General features: G+C 53.7%; 1 protein-coding gene across 1 annotated transcript in view; it reads left to right on the top strand.

Annotated features, from left to right (window-relative positions):
* PADI2 (peptidyl arginine deiminase 2) overlaps positions 1-10,180 on the top strand; it is a 43,205-nt gene extending 33,025 nt beyond the window's left edge. Inside the window, exons 11-16 of the mRNA XM_046660042.1 lie at positions 432-583; positions 2,439-2,583; positions 3,337-3,430; positions 5,152-5,237; positions 6,959-7,087; positions 7,702-10,180. Of these exons, the coding sequence (XP_046515998.1) occupies positions 432-583; positions 2,439-2,583; positions 3,337-3,430; positions 5,152-5,237; positions 6,959-7,087; positions 7,702-7,935 (840 nt within the window). The 3' untranslated portion in view covers positions 7,936-10,180. The remainder of the gene's footprint in view (positions 1-431; positions 584-2,438; positions 2,584-3,336; positions 3,431-5,151; positions 5,238-6,958; positions 7,088-7,701) is intronic.
* Positions 10,181-12,517: the final 2,337 nt, after the last annotated feature.

A 12,517-nucleotide genomic window follows, 5' to 3' on the forward strand; every position in this document is an offset into this window, starting at 1 on the left:
AATGATACAGTCTGCTGCTTGCCTCACGTCACCTAATCCAACACCTCTTTTACAGATGGGGAAACTGAGGGTCCGAGAAATTAAGAGATGAGCAGGGACATGGCACAAAGTGAGGACTAATCCTGAGATCACCAATATCACTCTGTGTTTGAGGCACAGGCAGAGACCCAGGGGTGCACACACACACTCATACACGCTCATATTCTATTCACGCCCACCCTCCCACCAAGGTGCTCATGAACTTGGCCCCCCTGTGCCAGACCCCTGGTCTTCGGTGGGAATAAGACGACCATGGAGGACCCCCCCAGGGGCTAAGTGCCTGCAGTACCAGACCGGAGGTGGTGAAAGAGTGGGCATCAGAGGGTGGCTGGGTTGGTGCTGAGGACTCCTGGCCGCAGGAGACTAATGACGGGTGTGTGCCCCCTGCCCAGGGCCCAGATTTCGGCTATGTGACCCGGGAGCCCCTCTTTGAGACTGTCACCAGCCTTGATTCTTTTGGGAACCTGGAGGTCAGTCCCCCAGTGACCGTGAACGGCAAGAGATACCCCCTGGGCCGGATCCTCATCGGGAGCAGCTTTCCTCTGTAAGAGAAGCCCGGGTGTGGCTGGGGACGGTGGGGCAGGGAGGTTACTGTTTATCTTGGAGTGGCCTGGGTTACTCATACACGGAACGATTAGCTGGGAAAGGTAACCGCTCCCACAACTCTCTGATAAGATACAGACACTCTTGGAAAGCAAACCAAGTTAGTCTTTACATCTTAGTATGAATTAGGGTCTAATATAAAACTAAGTAAATAACTGTCTTCCCAAAATGGGGGGGGGAGGGGTGTTATATAATGAGATTATACAGCAGGTTGGGAAGGGATGAAGGAGTCCAGAGAAGAAATACTGAAAGAAGATGAGCGGGAGCACACTGACAAATCCTCACGGTGCCCATACATGAAGAGGCCTGAGAAGACATGGCCCTGCCCCAGAGGCATACGTCCCTGCTCCCTGGCCTGTCCACAACACCCTCACTCTCTCCCCAGGTGACCCACCAATCAATGGAAAGGTAGATTCTTCCTTAGTTAGGGCAGTCCTGGAGAGAGAGTGAGTACTGTGGGTCCTCACTTCACAAAAGGGCTGCCAGGAACCTGCATGTATGGGATCAGCCAGGATTTGGGCCCCAAGTCCCTGTGAGCCACATGAGATGCTCTGCCTTCTAGGAGGAGGCCATTGGCACAGGTAGTGTGACCGTTTTCTCACCCTCCCGCCTTCTCCCTCCACTCAACGGTCGCCCATCCATTCAGCAGGTACTTCCCAGGCACCAGCCAAGTGCCAAACCCCATGTCGGGCATAGGGTTCCTGACATGAAGTCCAGCCCCTGCCTTCAAGGAGGTGGTGGAGATCACAGACATGAAACATGGGGGCATACGGCAATAGAAAGAGTGACAGGGGCCAGGGGATCCCAAGGAGGGAACCCCCTTGGGAGTTCGGGAGGGCTTCTTAGAGATGAATCTTTATGGGGGGCCTTCTCTGAGTCAGGCATTGTTCTAGGCTCTGGGGACACAAGGTCCCGGCTCTCGGGGAGTTTCCAGTTAGGGGTAGGGCGAGTACAGAAAGTAAACATGGAAGCGAGCAAGTAAATACAGTACTTCCGGGTGTCGAGTGCAATGGAGAGGATGAATAGTGTTCCCTGATGGGGAGCGAGGGGCCGGGGCACGTTCGCTTCGGTGGCTCTGAGGAAGTGACTGTGGAATTGAGGCTTGGATGACGACGAGGAGGCAGCCATGGGAAGATCAGAGGGGAAGAGCATTCCAAATAGAGGGAACAGCAAGGGCAGAGCCTTGGGGTGGTAACAGGTTTAGTCCGTGGCTGGTGCAAACAGAACAGGGAAGAAAGGAGGAGGTGAGGGAGGAAGGCCAGGCAGTGGTCAGACCAGAGAGGAATTTGTTGGCCACTGTAAGGACCTTGGGTTCTATTCTAAGGGTAATGAAATTGATGACCTCAGGGGGTCTAGAAGTTAGGAAGGGCTTCCTGGAGGAGGTGTCACTTGAACCGATTAAAGATTAGTTGAGTAGAAGTTAACACAGCAAAGAAGCACATGGCCAAGGGCAGATTTTGGAACCACGCTTGTGCCTTAGCCCCCTCCAGCCGTCCAGGCAGGACCCCTGAGCACAGAAGCTGGCCTCCTCACACCTGCTGGCACCCTTAGGGGCTGGATCTGGGCTCTGTGCCCTGCACACAGGCCGTGGCTGCAGCTAACACCTTGCTCTTTGCCCTTGGGCTCAGACGCCTTCCTGCCTGTGCCAGGGTCTCTGGGCGCTGCAGCTCTTTCTGTGACTTCTCCGCCGAAGCCACCTGGGTTCAGGCTGCACTGCAGAGGCCGCAGGCCCTCTGGAGAGGCGGGCGTGGTGGACAGCCTTCTGAAAAGCTGCCTCCTCCCCAATCCTGGCGCAGGTCCGGCGGTCGGAGGATGACCAAGGTGGTGCGGGACTTCCTGCAGGCCCAGCAGGTGCAGGCGCCCGTGGAGCTCTACTCTGACTGGCTGACCGTGGGCCACGTGGACGAGTTCATGACCTTCGTCCCCATCCCGGAGACAAAGGTGAGCGGACCCAGACACTGGAGTGAGTAGGGTAGTGAAGAACCCAGGTACTGCCAGCTTTTCCAGCAGAAGGTAGATCTAGAGGAAGTAGACCACATCGAGGAAGAAGGAAGTAGGCTGAAGCTGGTTGGTATGTGGTCGCTGTGGCACGAAAACTTTTAACCTAATACATCCAAAATATTAGCATTTCGACATGTAATCAATATAAAAATTATTACCGAGAGATTTTACATTCTTTTTTTCATACTATGTCTTCAAAATCTGGTGTGTATTTGACTCTTACAGCACACCTCAATTCAGACTAGCCACAATTCAAGGGTCGGATGGTCACATGGGGCTGGTGGCTACTGTATTGGCCATAACACTCTGGAGAGAACTGGACGTGGGCTGAGGGCTCTGGAAAGAGGTTCTTTCGTTTTCTGAAATGAGAGGGATGGTCGCAACTTCATACCCTGGAAATTTTGTGCAAATGGCCTGGCCCCTTGGCAACTTGGAGAAGCTCTTCCGCTCTGTCCATGGGCACCTTGGCCTCGGCTTTGGGCGGCATTGCTGAGGGGGAGGAATTTCTGTAGCTGGAGGGGTGAGAAATATTCTCTGAAACAAAGAGGTCCTGCCAGGTAGCCTTTGCCACTCGGTGTGGGGAGACTTGAGACGGTTTGCAGACAGGGCATTGGGTCCTCAGGGCAGGGGTCCCTCCTGCTCCTTGGCCAGCTCCCCTCTGCTGACATTGTCCCTCTGGATGGTCTCTTGCAGCAATTCCTGATGCTCATGGCCAGCACCTCGGCCTGCTACAAGCTCTTCCGAGAGAAGCAGAGAGAGGGCTATGGGGAGTCCATCATGTTCAAAGGTGAGTGCCCACCGGGCCTTGGCAGGAGTGGGGACCTGAGCCCCCAGAGAGACTCTCAGGAGGATGGGGCACCCAGCTCCTCTTCCCTGGGTGTCTGGCCCGCTCCGGGTGGGAAGCAGCCCTGGCCTCTCGTGACCCTCGCAATGGTCAGCTGGACCATCAAGCTGCCCACTGCTTCTTATTGTTGTCAACAGTGCCAGGTACTTTTTCAGGACCTCACACATCCTATAAATGGCACCAGTCCCAGAGGAGAGTTAATGGTTCAAAACTGATGGGTGATCTGCCTTCAAGGAACTTGTGATTTAGAAAGGAGATAGAGGAAAATACACATAATGCCATTTAGGGACAGGAAGAAAAGGGGGAGTCGACAGACACGATATACAGTCAGACAACGTCACTCCCGGTCCCACCGTGAGAAATCATCTGCTAATTTAGATGCCCATGTAATCAGGGCTGATGTGGACTGGGCTGAGGTTTGCTCGTCAATTAATCATGGAAAGAGGGACAGCCAATCAGGTGGAGACAGTGAGCCCGGTTGGAGAGGCCGTGACAATTTCTTATGTTTTTCTCACATTGTTTTTTGTCACTTTTCAGATTAGTATCTCCAGTCTAGCTCCCTCCCAAAGCCTGCATTCCCTCAGGCTGATTGATGCATACGTTACCGCCCTCTGTCCCCAAAGGTGGCATCCTCTATAGTGACTGGTGTCTGGGACAGACAGGACCAACTGAAGACCACCGTCCTTTTTTAGTTCCCCACTGATGGGAAAATTTTTCTTGGATTGGCAGGCCTGAGTCTTGCCTTCTGGAGGCTTCTTTCTATATTAAAGATACCCCCAAAGCTGCCCCTAGGATATAGGAGCCATTATCTTTGTACCCATAGGTCCAAGTGGTGGTGTGGGGACAGCTCGGGTCCAGGGTGTGGCAGCCCCAATCTCTTTACCGCTGACAAGCTACGAGACTGGGAAGCACAATGGACCAGGAGCAGGCTCTTCCCAGATCAGGCAAAAAAGAACGCTTAATAGTGTAGACTCTGGAATCAGACTGCCTGGTCTGCATATAGGCTCCGCCACTAGCTGTGAGACCCTGGGCAAGTCATGTAACTTCTCTGTGCCTCAGTTTCCTCATCTTCGGTGCTAGCAGCTGCCTCATAGAAATGTGGGGAAGATTGCTGAGGTAAGCCATGCAAGACATCTGGAAGAGTGCCTGCCACGTGGTGGGTGCTCGAGGAGCCTTAGGTCTTACTGACCAGCCCAGAAGCCACGTGGGCCGTCACGATGGACTAGGAGGCAGATGCAGACGCGGACAGGGCAGGGCCCAGCATGAGGCAGGTCTGGAAAACCGGAAGGATGACACCTCCGGGCATCCTGCTTCTGCCACGCTCACACTGGTCAGCTGCTCGTCCTTAGAAGCAGGCTCCAGGTGGGAGACCCAGGTGGCTCCTTGTGCCACCCCCACCCCGCGGCCAGAGAGAGAGCAAGGCAGTTACCACCCCTTGCCTGGCCCGGGCGATGTGGCCAACTCTGGAGTAAGGAGTGTGTGCTGCCTTCCCCAGGCGGAGGGGGCCTGGTTTCCTCCGGGGTCGTCCTCCTGTGTCCCAGCCTTTCGCCAGCTCCATCTCCCTCATTCCAGCAGTTAGCCCAGAAGCTGGGGGGCCTTGGCAAAAGGGAACACCCAGGCTGGTACCTAGAGCTGGACGGTCCCCTGTCCTCTGACCCCAACAGGCTTGGGCGGGATGAGCAGCAAGCGCATCACCATCAACAAGATTTTGTCCAGTGAGAGCCTCGTGCAGGAGAACCAGTACTTCCAGGTGAGGGCGGGCGGGGCCCGCCAGTGCTGGGGGCTGGGGCAGAGGGCCCCTGGGAGGGTGGGCTCGACGGCACCTCTCACATCCTCTGGGCTTCCGTGGGGAATGGCCAGGGGTTCAGGGTGCATGACAGAGGGAAGGGTCTCAATGAGCATTTGGTCCAGCCTCCCCGTGTTACTCATGTGCTAACGCTGGAGGGTAGAAGAGATGACGATGGCAGGGGATGTGCGGGTCAGCAGAGGGTAGAAGCAGACAGGGGACCTGGGAAGGGAGGCGTATCAGGCAATGCTAAAGTGCCAACAGCTCTGTAAGGCTAGAGGCCATAAAGTTTGGGGGAGACACACCCCTTTCAAATAAGACAAATGCTACAGACCTGTTCTCCAGAAAAACGCATATGTGAAGATATGTCCTGAATTTTTACTAGTTTTGGGGGATCAGAGATCTCTGGAGTTTTCTATCTGTGGATGGATTCCCACCTTCTGAGTCTCTAAATCTCAAAGGTTGTATCCACAAGTAGAAACTAGTCAACAGGATCATATTTATTTTAATTAAATCTCTCTTTATTTGCATGGACATATATAAAAGGATCAAGTTTAAAAAAAAGAACCCAGAAAACTCAAAGTAAACCGATTTACACAAAAAGGCATGATTGGCTCATATAAGTGGAAAGTCCAGCAGTGGTGTGGATTTCAGGCACAGGTTGATCAAGGCTCTAGCTCCATTGCTCTATACTTCTTGGCCTTTGCAGGTGCCCTCAGAGTAGGAGCATAGCTGCAGCAGTTCAAGGCCTCATATCCCCCCCAGAATGCAATCCACTGAGAGAGGATTTATATGCCCCAACAATTGAACAGAAGCCTTGCATTTCACTCTGATTGGGCCAACCTAAACCAATCACTCTGGCCAGGGGAGTTCCATACACTGATTAGCCTAATCCCAGGTTGCTGCCCATCCCTGAACCAAGCACTGGGGCAAGGAGGTGGGGGCAGAAGTCCACTCATTAGCTCTCTCTGGGAGGTGGAGATGTGGGCGACCCAGCCCAACAACGCACTGCTACCTTGCAGGGGGCGGCAGGGAGTGGCTGCTGGAGGAGCGACTGCAAGGTGTCCCGAAGTCCACAGAACGTCTTAGTGGCTATTTGAACATTGACTTTATCATAACTGTCCCCCTCCATGGTCACTGGTTGGCATCAGGTAGATCTGAGGTCAAATCATGGCCCCCCACTTTCGCCAGTAGGACCTTGGGCAGCTCACTATGGACTTGTGTCTTCAGCTCCCGCATCTCTAAGGAGGGGATGATAGCGGTGTCCACCTCAAGGGGCTGACGCTCAAATAAGTAACATAGAGCAGCACACTTAGGGCCCTTGTACGTTTTCGCTCTCATGATTACTATTGGGATCCTTGTCACCGTCACTCTCAGCTCACGGGGCTGCCCAGGGTTCAGGGAGTTACCGCGCAGCACATGCTCAGCACAGGTTCTGGCTCACAGAACGTGCTCAGTAGGTGACGACTGCTAGTGTTATTTCTGCAGGCTTCTCTCTCGTCCTACTACTGCTGTGACTGAGCGCTGGTGAGGGGGCCCTGGGGGGGAAGAGGAGCTCGGTGAGCGCTGGAAGTCCCCCTGGAATCTGGGACCCTGGGTCTCGTGCTGCAGATGGGAGTGGGGTTGACAAAGATGGCAGGGCTGTCCCCTCACTTGCCTGCCCTCCCTCCTTCCCCCTCGCCCAGCGCTGCCTGGACTGGAACCGCGACATCCTCAAGAAGGAGCTCGGGCTGACAGAGCAGGACATCATCGATCTGCCCGCTCTGTTCAAGATGGATGAGAACCGCCAGGCCAGAGCCTTCTTCCCGAACATGGTGAGGCCTTCTGGACCCCAGGCCCCATCAAGGCCAGTCAGGGGGCAGCCGGATCCAGAAGGACCCCTTGGCTGAGGCTGTCCAGTCGGGAGGCCCAGGTCCCAGTCCTGGCTGAGCTGCTGTGTGGCCTCACCCACACACCCCAGGCACTTGCCCTCTCTGGGCCTCATTCCCTCCTAGGGGTGATATGCTTATCCTACTGGGGTCCTGGGGAGTCCTTTACCTTAACAGATAGGAAAGTGCTTTGTGAGTGGAAGAGGCCTTTCGGATGGGAGGGAGTCTCGTTGTCACGGAGGAGAGTCTCCTGGGAAGGAAGAGGAGGTTAGAACACACACATAGACACATATATGTGCACACAAACACACATGCACATGCATCACTGATGCATACACGTGCGTGTACATACCCATACAGACAGAAGCGAATTGCCTAGTTTTCCACTCCAGCTCTGCCCCCTCCGTGCCTCAGTTTGCTCACCTGTAAAGTGGGGATAATCGCAATCCTGCTTCTTAGGGTTGTTGGGAGGGCTGGCTGAGCCTGGACCGGGGCCGGGCATGTGGTGGGTGCTCACTAAATGGAGCTGTTGCCCCTCCCGCCTCCCCGGCCCGTCACAGGTGAACATGATTGTGCTCGACAAGGACCTGGGCATCCCCAAGCCGTTCGGGCCGCAGGTGGAGGAGGAGTGCTGCCTGGAGACGCACGTGCGCTCCCTGCTGGAGCCCCTGGGCTTCTGCTGCACCTTCGTCGACGACATTTCCGCCTACCACAAGTTCCTGGGCGAGGTCCACTGCGGCACCAACGTCCGCAGGAAGCCCTTCGCCTTCAAGTGGTGGCACATGGTGCCCTGACCCGCCGGGGCCGGCGCTTCCCTCCTCCCCTGCGTTCTCCAGAGCCCTCGTGCCCCCAGAGCTTGCCCCTGCCTGCCGTGGACTGGGTGGCCCCGCTGGGAAACCCTCAGGAGGTGGGGAGGGTCTGAGATAGCTGTGCCTTGCCTCCCTCAGAAGGACCTCGTGTCCTCTGAAGTCCCCCCCCCAGCGAGCCTCAACTCTGCCCTTCCTGACGATAGCTGGGCGTTTGGCTGTGTCTGTACAGCCCTGACATGAGATATGAAACAAAACCAAGAGCCGTGTCCCCAAACCATTCTCCAGAGATCCTTAGTCTCTTGTCCAAACTGAAATGCGGGGAGAAGGGAAGGCAGCCCTGGAATCACCGGTTCTCCCGGCAGCCATGCCCCGAAGGTTAAGGTAGAGCATGTAGAAAGGGACCCTGAGACCCCGGACGTACCTTGAAGTGCCATCACCATTTCAAATTCACCTCCCTTGGGGTATCCAGGTGGCCGCCTCCAGTTATTCATTCCTTACCAGCCTCTCTCAAATCCCTTGGCTTTCTCTCTGCCGTGTAGACCCCGTTGGCTAGCCTCCCCACCCCTGAGGGTCCAATCATTTCGCCTGGAAGCAGACGTTATCAGAGCGGCCTTCTCCATTTTGGAGATGCTCCTCCCGCCTCCTCTTTCTCCTGCACGCAGCCTCTCCCACATGCTTGGGAGTTTCTCCCCAGACCAGCATCCTCGTGGCCTCAGAGTTCAGTGTGTAAAGATGCCCCAGGGTCAACCATGTCCATCTTCTCTTGCCTGGTTCTCGATGCTCTGGCCAGTTCCTGACCTCCCGCCTCTCACGGCCTCGACTCCCTATTCCTCATGCCATCTCTCCAGGCAGCTAGATAAGGGCTTCACCACCAGCCAGGCTCAGACCTTCCCCAGGGTATAATCAAAGACCCCTCTTCCCCAGACCTCAGACCCAGCATATAAGGATGCTGGCCCAGCCTCTAGCCCCAACAGCCGGTTCTGCGCCAGCTGCTGGCCTTAGAGACGGATCACTTATCCCATTAAAGTTCAGCATTTGCTGAAGACCCTCTCATTTGGACATAACCAGATTAATTCTCTGGCTCCAGCTGAAAAGACTCAGTTTCAACCAAAAAAAGTTCCTTTAGGGCCAGCTGATGTCAGGAGAATAAGTAAATCATAATTCCTCTTTGAAGTTTAAAAAAGAGCCAATTTATAACTAATGAAATTTCCTTCTTGGATTATTTCATTCATTCATTCAACAAACATTTGTTGTGTGCCTACTAAATGCCAGGCACAGTGTCAGGCTCTGAGGATACAAAGGTTAGTAGCAAATTGGACCTGGTCCCGGCCTCATGGAGCCAGACAGTTCCCAGCATGCAGCCCCCCACTTATACGGCCAGCATCTGCCCTCTCAGTGACCTGCTCTTTAGAAACGCCAGTCCACTAGATTCAAGAAAGGCCCGGGGCACAGACCTTTCTGCAGGTCACTGTCGCAGTGAAATCAGAGGAGGGGTCTTCTTTAAACAGGCCTCCTTCCCATCCAGCTGGGCCAGGACCACCGGACAGATCAGACCCCAGAGCCTTCAGAAGCTGTTGTCCCCACTCTGGGGACAGTGGCCCTTGCCTTTAGGGGCCAAAGCCCCAGCTCTTCTCTCCAGCCCCCGAGCTGGACACCAAGTGCCTGTCTGAGGGTGTTTATCTGGAGACTTAGAGTTTGTCATGTTTGACTTAGAGTGTGTGTTTGGTTAATGTGGGTTTGGGGTGGCTTTCAGTTTGTTCTAGTCTACCTTAAGGGGAAGTGAGCACCTCCCGTGTAGAGACAGTGTGTGTTTATAGATTTTTCTAAGGCTCTCCCCATCATGTCGGTAATTTCTGATGCTCCCCCAGGATTCAGACGCCCGTTCCTATCTTGCTTGCCCACCCAGTGTGACCACCCTTGGTGTGGACGCGCCCCCTCCCCCCGGCCCGTGGACTCATTGCTCTCCCCACCCCTGACTTTCCATAAATATAGGCCTAGAATACACTTCTGTGTTGCAAAACTCAGCTCAGTTCCTGTTTCAATCTTTATTTTGAAATACTTTATGTAAGAGGGCAGGGGGTGTCACGAAGATGGCAAGAAGTGGGGCACAGTTGCAACTTTCTGGACAAAAGGCTGTGATGGGGATGAAAAGACGTTTGGGGAAGAGCCTGATTAAACAGCAATAAAATAAACGGTCAGAGGGGCAGTCACCAGACTGTTAGTGTGATGTTCATTGCTGCGTCCTAGACACGACCTGGAGGGAAGCAGGCCACACACGGGCCCTCTCTTGGTCCTGCAGCCCCTGCAGAGAGTGAGAGACATACTCTCAGCAGGGGTGTCTCAAGGGTTTGGAATCCCCCACACTCAATGGATGTGTATTACATGGCACCACCCAAGGTCAAAACCAACACCCACAATAAAGTCTATGTTTTACTGGGGGGGGGGGGGGGTCCCAGAAGCAGACCTGCAATGAGCATTTGAGAACAAGTGATCTATTAAGGAAGTGCCTCCAGGAGAAACCAGGAAGGGAGTGGAAGGATCAGGACGGGGGAGGGGAAAAAGCCACAGGGGAATTTGACTCAGGGGTAGCCTCAGCCTGGCCCTGGAGCTCTGGAGCTGAAGTGGCAGCTCCGAGTTGTCTCATCTGGAGGCGGAGTCGCTGGCAGTGGGGGCCTTGGCTCTCCGAATGGGCGAGGGGGCACCAGTAGCCCACAGGCAATCGCCTAAAGAGGGTCACAGCTGCCCTTATTAGCAGCAAAGGAGCTGGGGCATGAGCTCACAGGACCAGAAGAGCTTCCGGCAGGGTGCCAACAGGGCCACTGTTCCGGGTAACACCATGTTCTTATAATATGGAATTGTTACATGAGGGTACTTGTGATTTGACCTAAAACTCCTTACACTATAGCCATGGTCTGACAGCATCTTTGTGAACACACTCTTGAGGCCCTAAAATGGAGCCACCTGGTTGACGGCTGAGCCGAGAAGCCACTTCAGAGCTCTTTGAGATGCACCTAGGGCTTCTCAGCCCTCAACCCCATCTTGGGCTTCTGGACTCATGTTTTGGTGAAACCATTTTAAGGAGCCACTGCAAAACGAAAATCGATAGTTCTCTTACTCTGAGACCTAATCCGGGGGTCCACGCTGAGTCATGCTTCCCTTTTATACCCTACTAACGTGGCCAGAGCCACAGCAAAGCCAGTCTTCAATGGGGCTTCCTGAGCCCCCTGTTTCTGAGCCTTCCCAAGGGATGCCGGTGTGTTAAATCCATCCTGGTGGTGGTTTCGCATCTTGGCCACACACCCACCCCGGGATTGCTGAAGGTCACCCTGAGACATCTAGAACGGCACTATCCATCGGAAATATAATCCAAGCCACAAATGTAATTTTAAATTTCCTGGAAGCCACCTTTTAAAAAGTAAAAAAACAGGTGAAGTTAATTTTTAATGATATGTTTTCTTTAACCCAATATATCCAAATTGTCATCATTTCAACATGAAATCAAATTTTTTAAATATTAATGAAATATTTTACATTCTCTTTTTTTTATAGTAAGTCTTTGGAAGCTGATGTCTATTTTATACTTATATCACCCCTCTATTCAGACTAGCCACATTTTAAGTGTTCAGTAGCCACAAGTGGCTGCCATATTGGAAGGCATATGTCTAGAATCTTCTTTGCCAGGCTGAGCCCCAGTTATAGAAATAGGCATATTACTTAAATCCCTAGCTGGTCTGACTGCAGTGGCTAACAGAAGTTTATCATAAGGGCCAGCCCCGGTGGCCTAGTGGTTAAGTTCAGCGCCCTCTGCTTCAGCAGCCCGGGTTCAGTTCCCTGGTATGGACCTACACCACTCATCTCTCAGTGGCCATGCTGTGACAGCAACCCACATACAAAAAATAGAGGAAGATTGGCAACAGATGTTAGCTCAGGGCAAATCTTCGTTAGCCAAAAAAAAAAAAAAGTTTATTATTATAATACCAAAAAGAGAAGCATAAAATAGACACCAGCCATCCCTGGCCCTAGGACGCAGAGTCTTGCCCCTCCAGAATCTCCTCTTGCCTGAGTGTGGCTGCTGCCATGGTACGGGGACTGGCCTCTCTCTCAGCAAGGGGGGTGCCTTTGGCCAGGTCCCCTCTGCTGACTGTCAAGACGGGAACCCCCACCAGCCCCTCGGAAAGGGAAAACATAACCCCCTCCCCTCCAGTCTCCTCCCCTTCACTGTTCCTGGGAGACACCTCGATTCTGAATTTTAATGTAAGATGTTGTCTTGGGGTCCCAGGGGAGGGGAGCTGAGGTCCCTCAGTATCCCAGCCCCTTCATTCCAGATGGGATCTTTATGGCACAGCCAAAAGCCTGTGGAAGGGGGGTCCTCCCCCCAAACACAGGAGCAGGCCGGGATGAATTCTGCCTACCCAGCAGGACTTCTCCAGGATCCTCACCCACGTGGCATCAGGTCCAGGGGGCTGACGGCAATGTTATTGGTAACTAAATATAGTGAGTGACACCAAATGAGAGCATGTGAAATCTCTTCTCCAGCTGGACAACCCAGAAAAAGGACATGCCCGGG

The sequence above is a fragment of the Equus quagga genome, chromosome 5, assembly GCF_021613505.1.
Source record: "Equus quagga isolate Etosha38 chromosome 5, UCLA_HA_Equagga_1.0, whole genome shotgun sequence".
Lineage (NCBI taxonomy): Eukaryota > Metazoa > Chordata > Mammalia > Perissodactyla > Equidae > Equus > Equus quagga.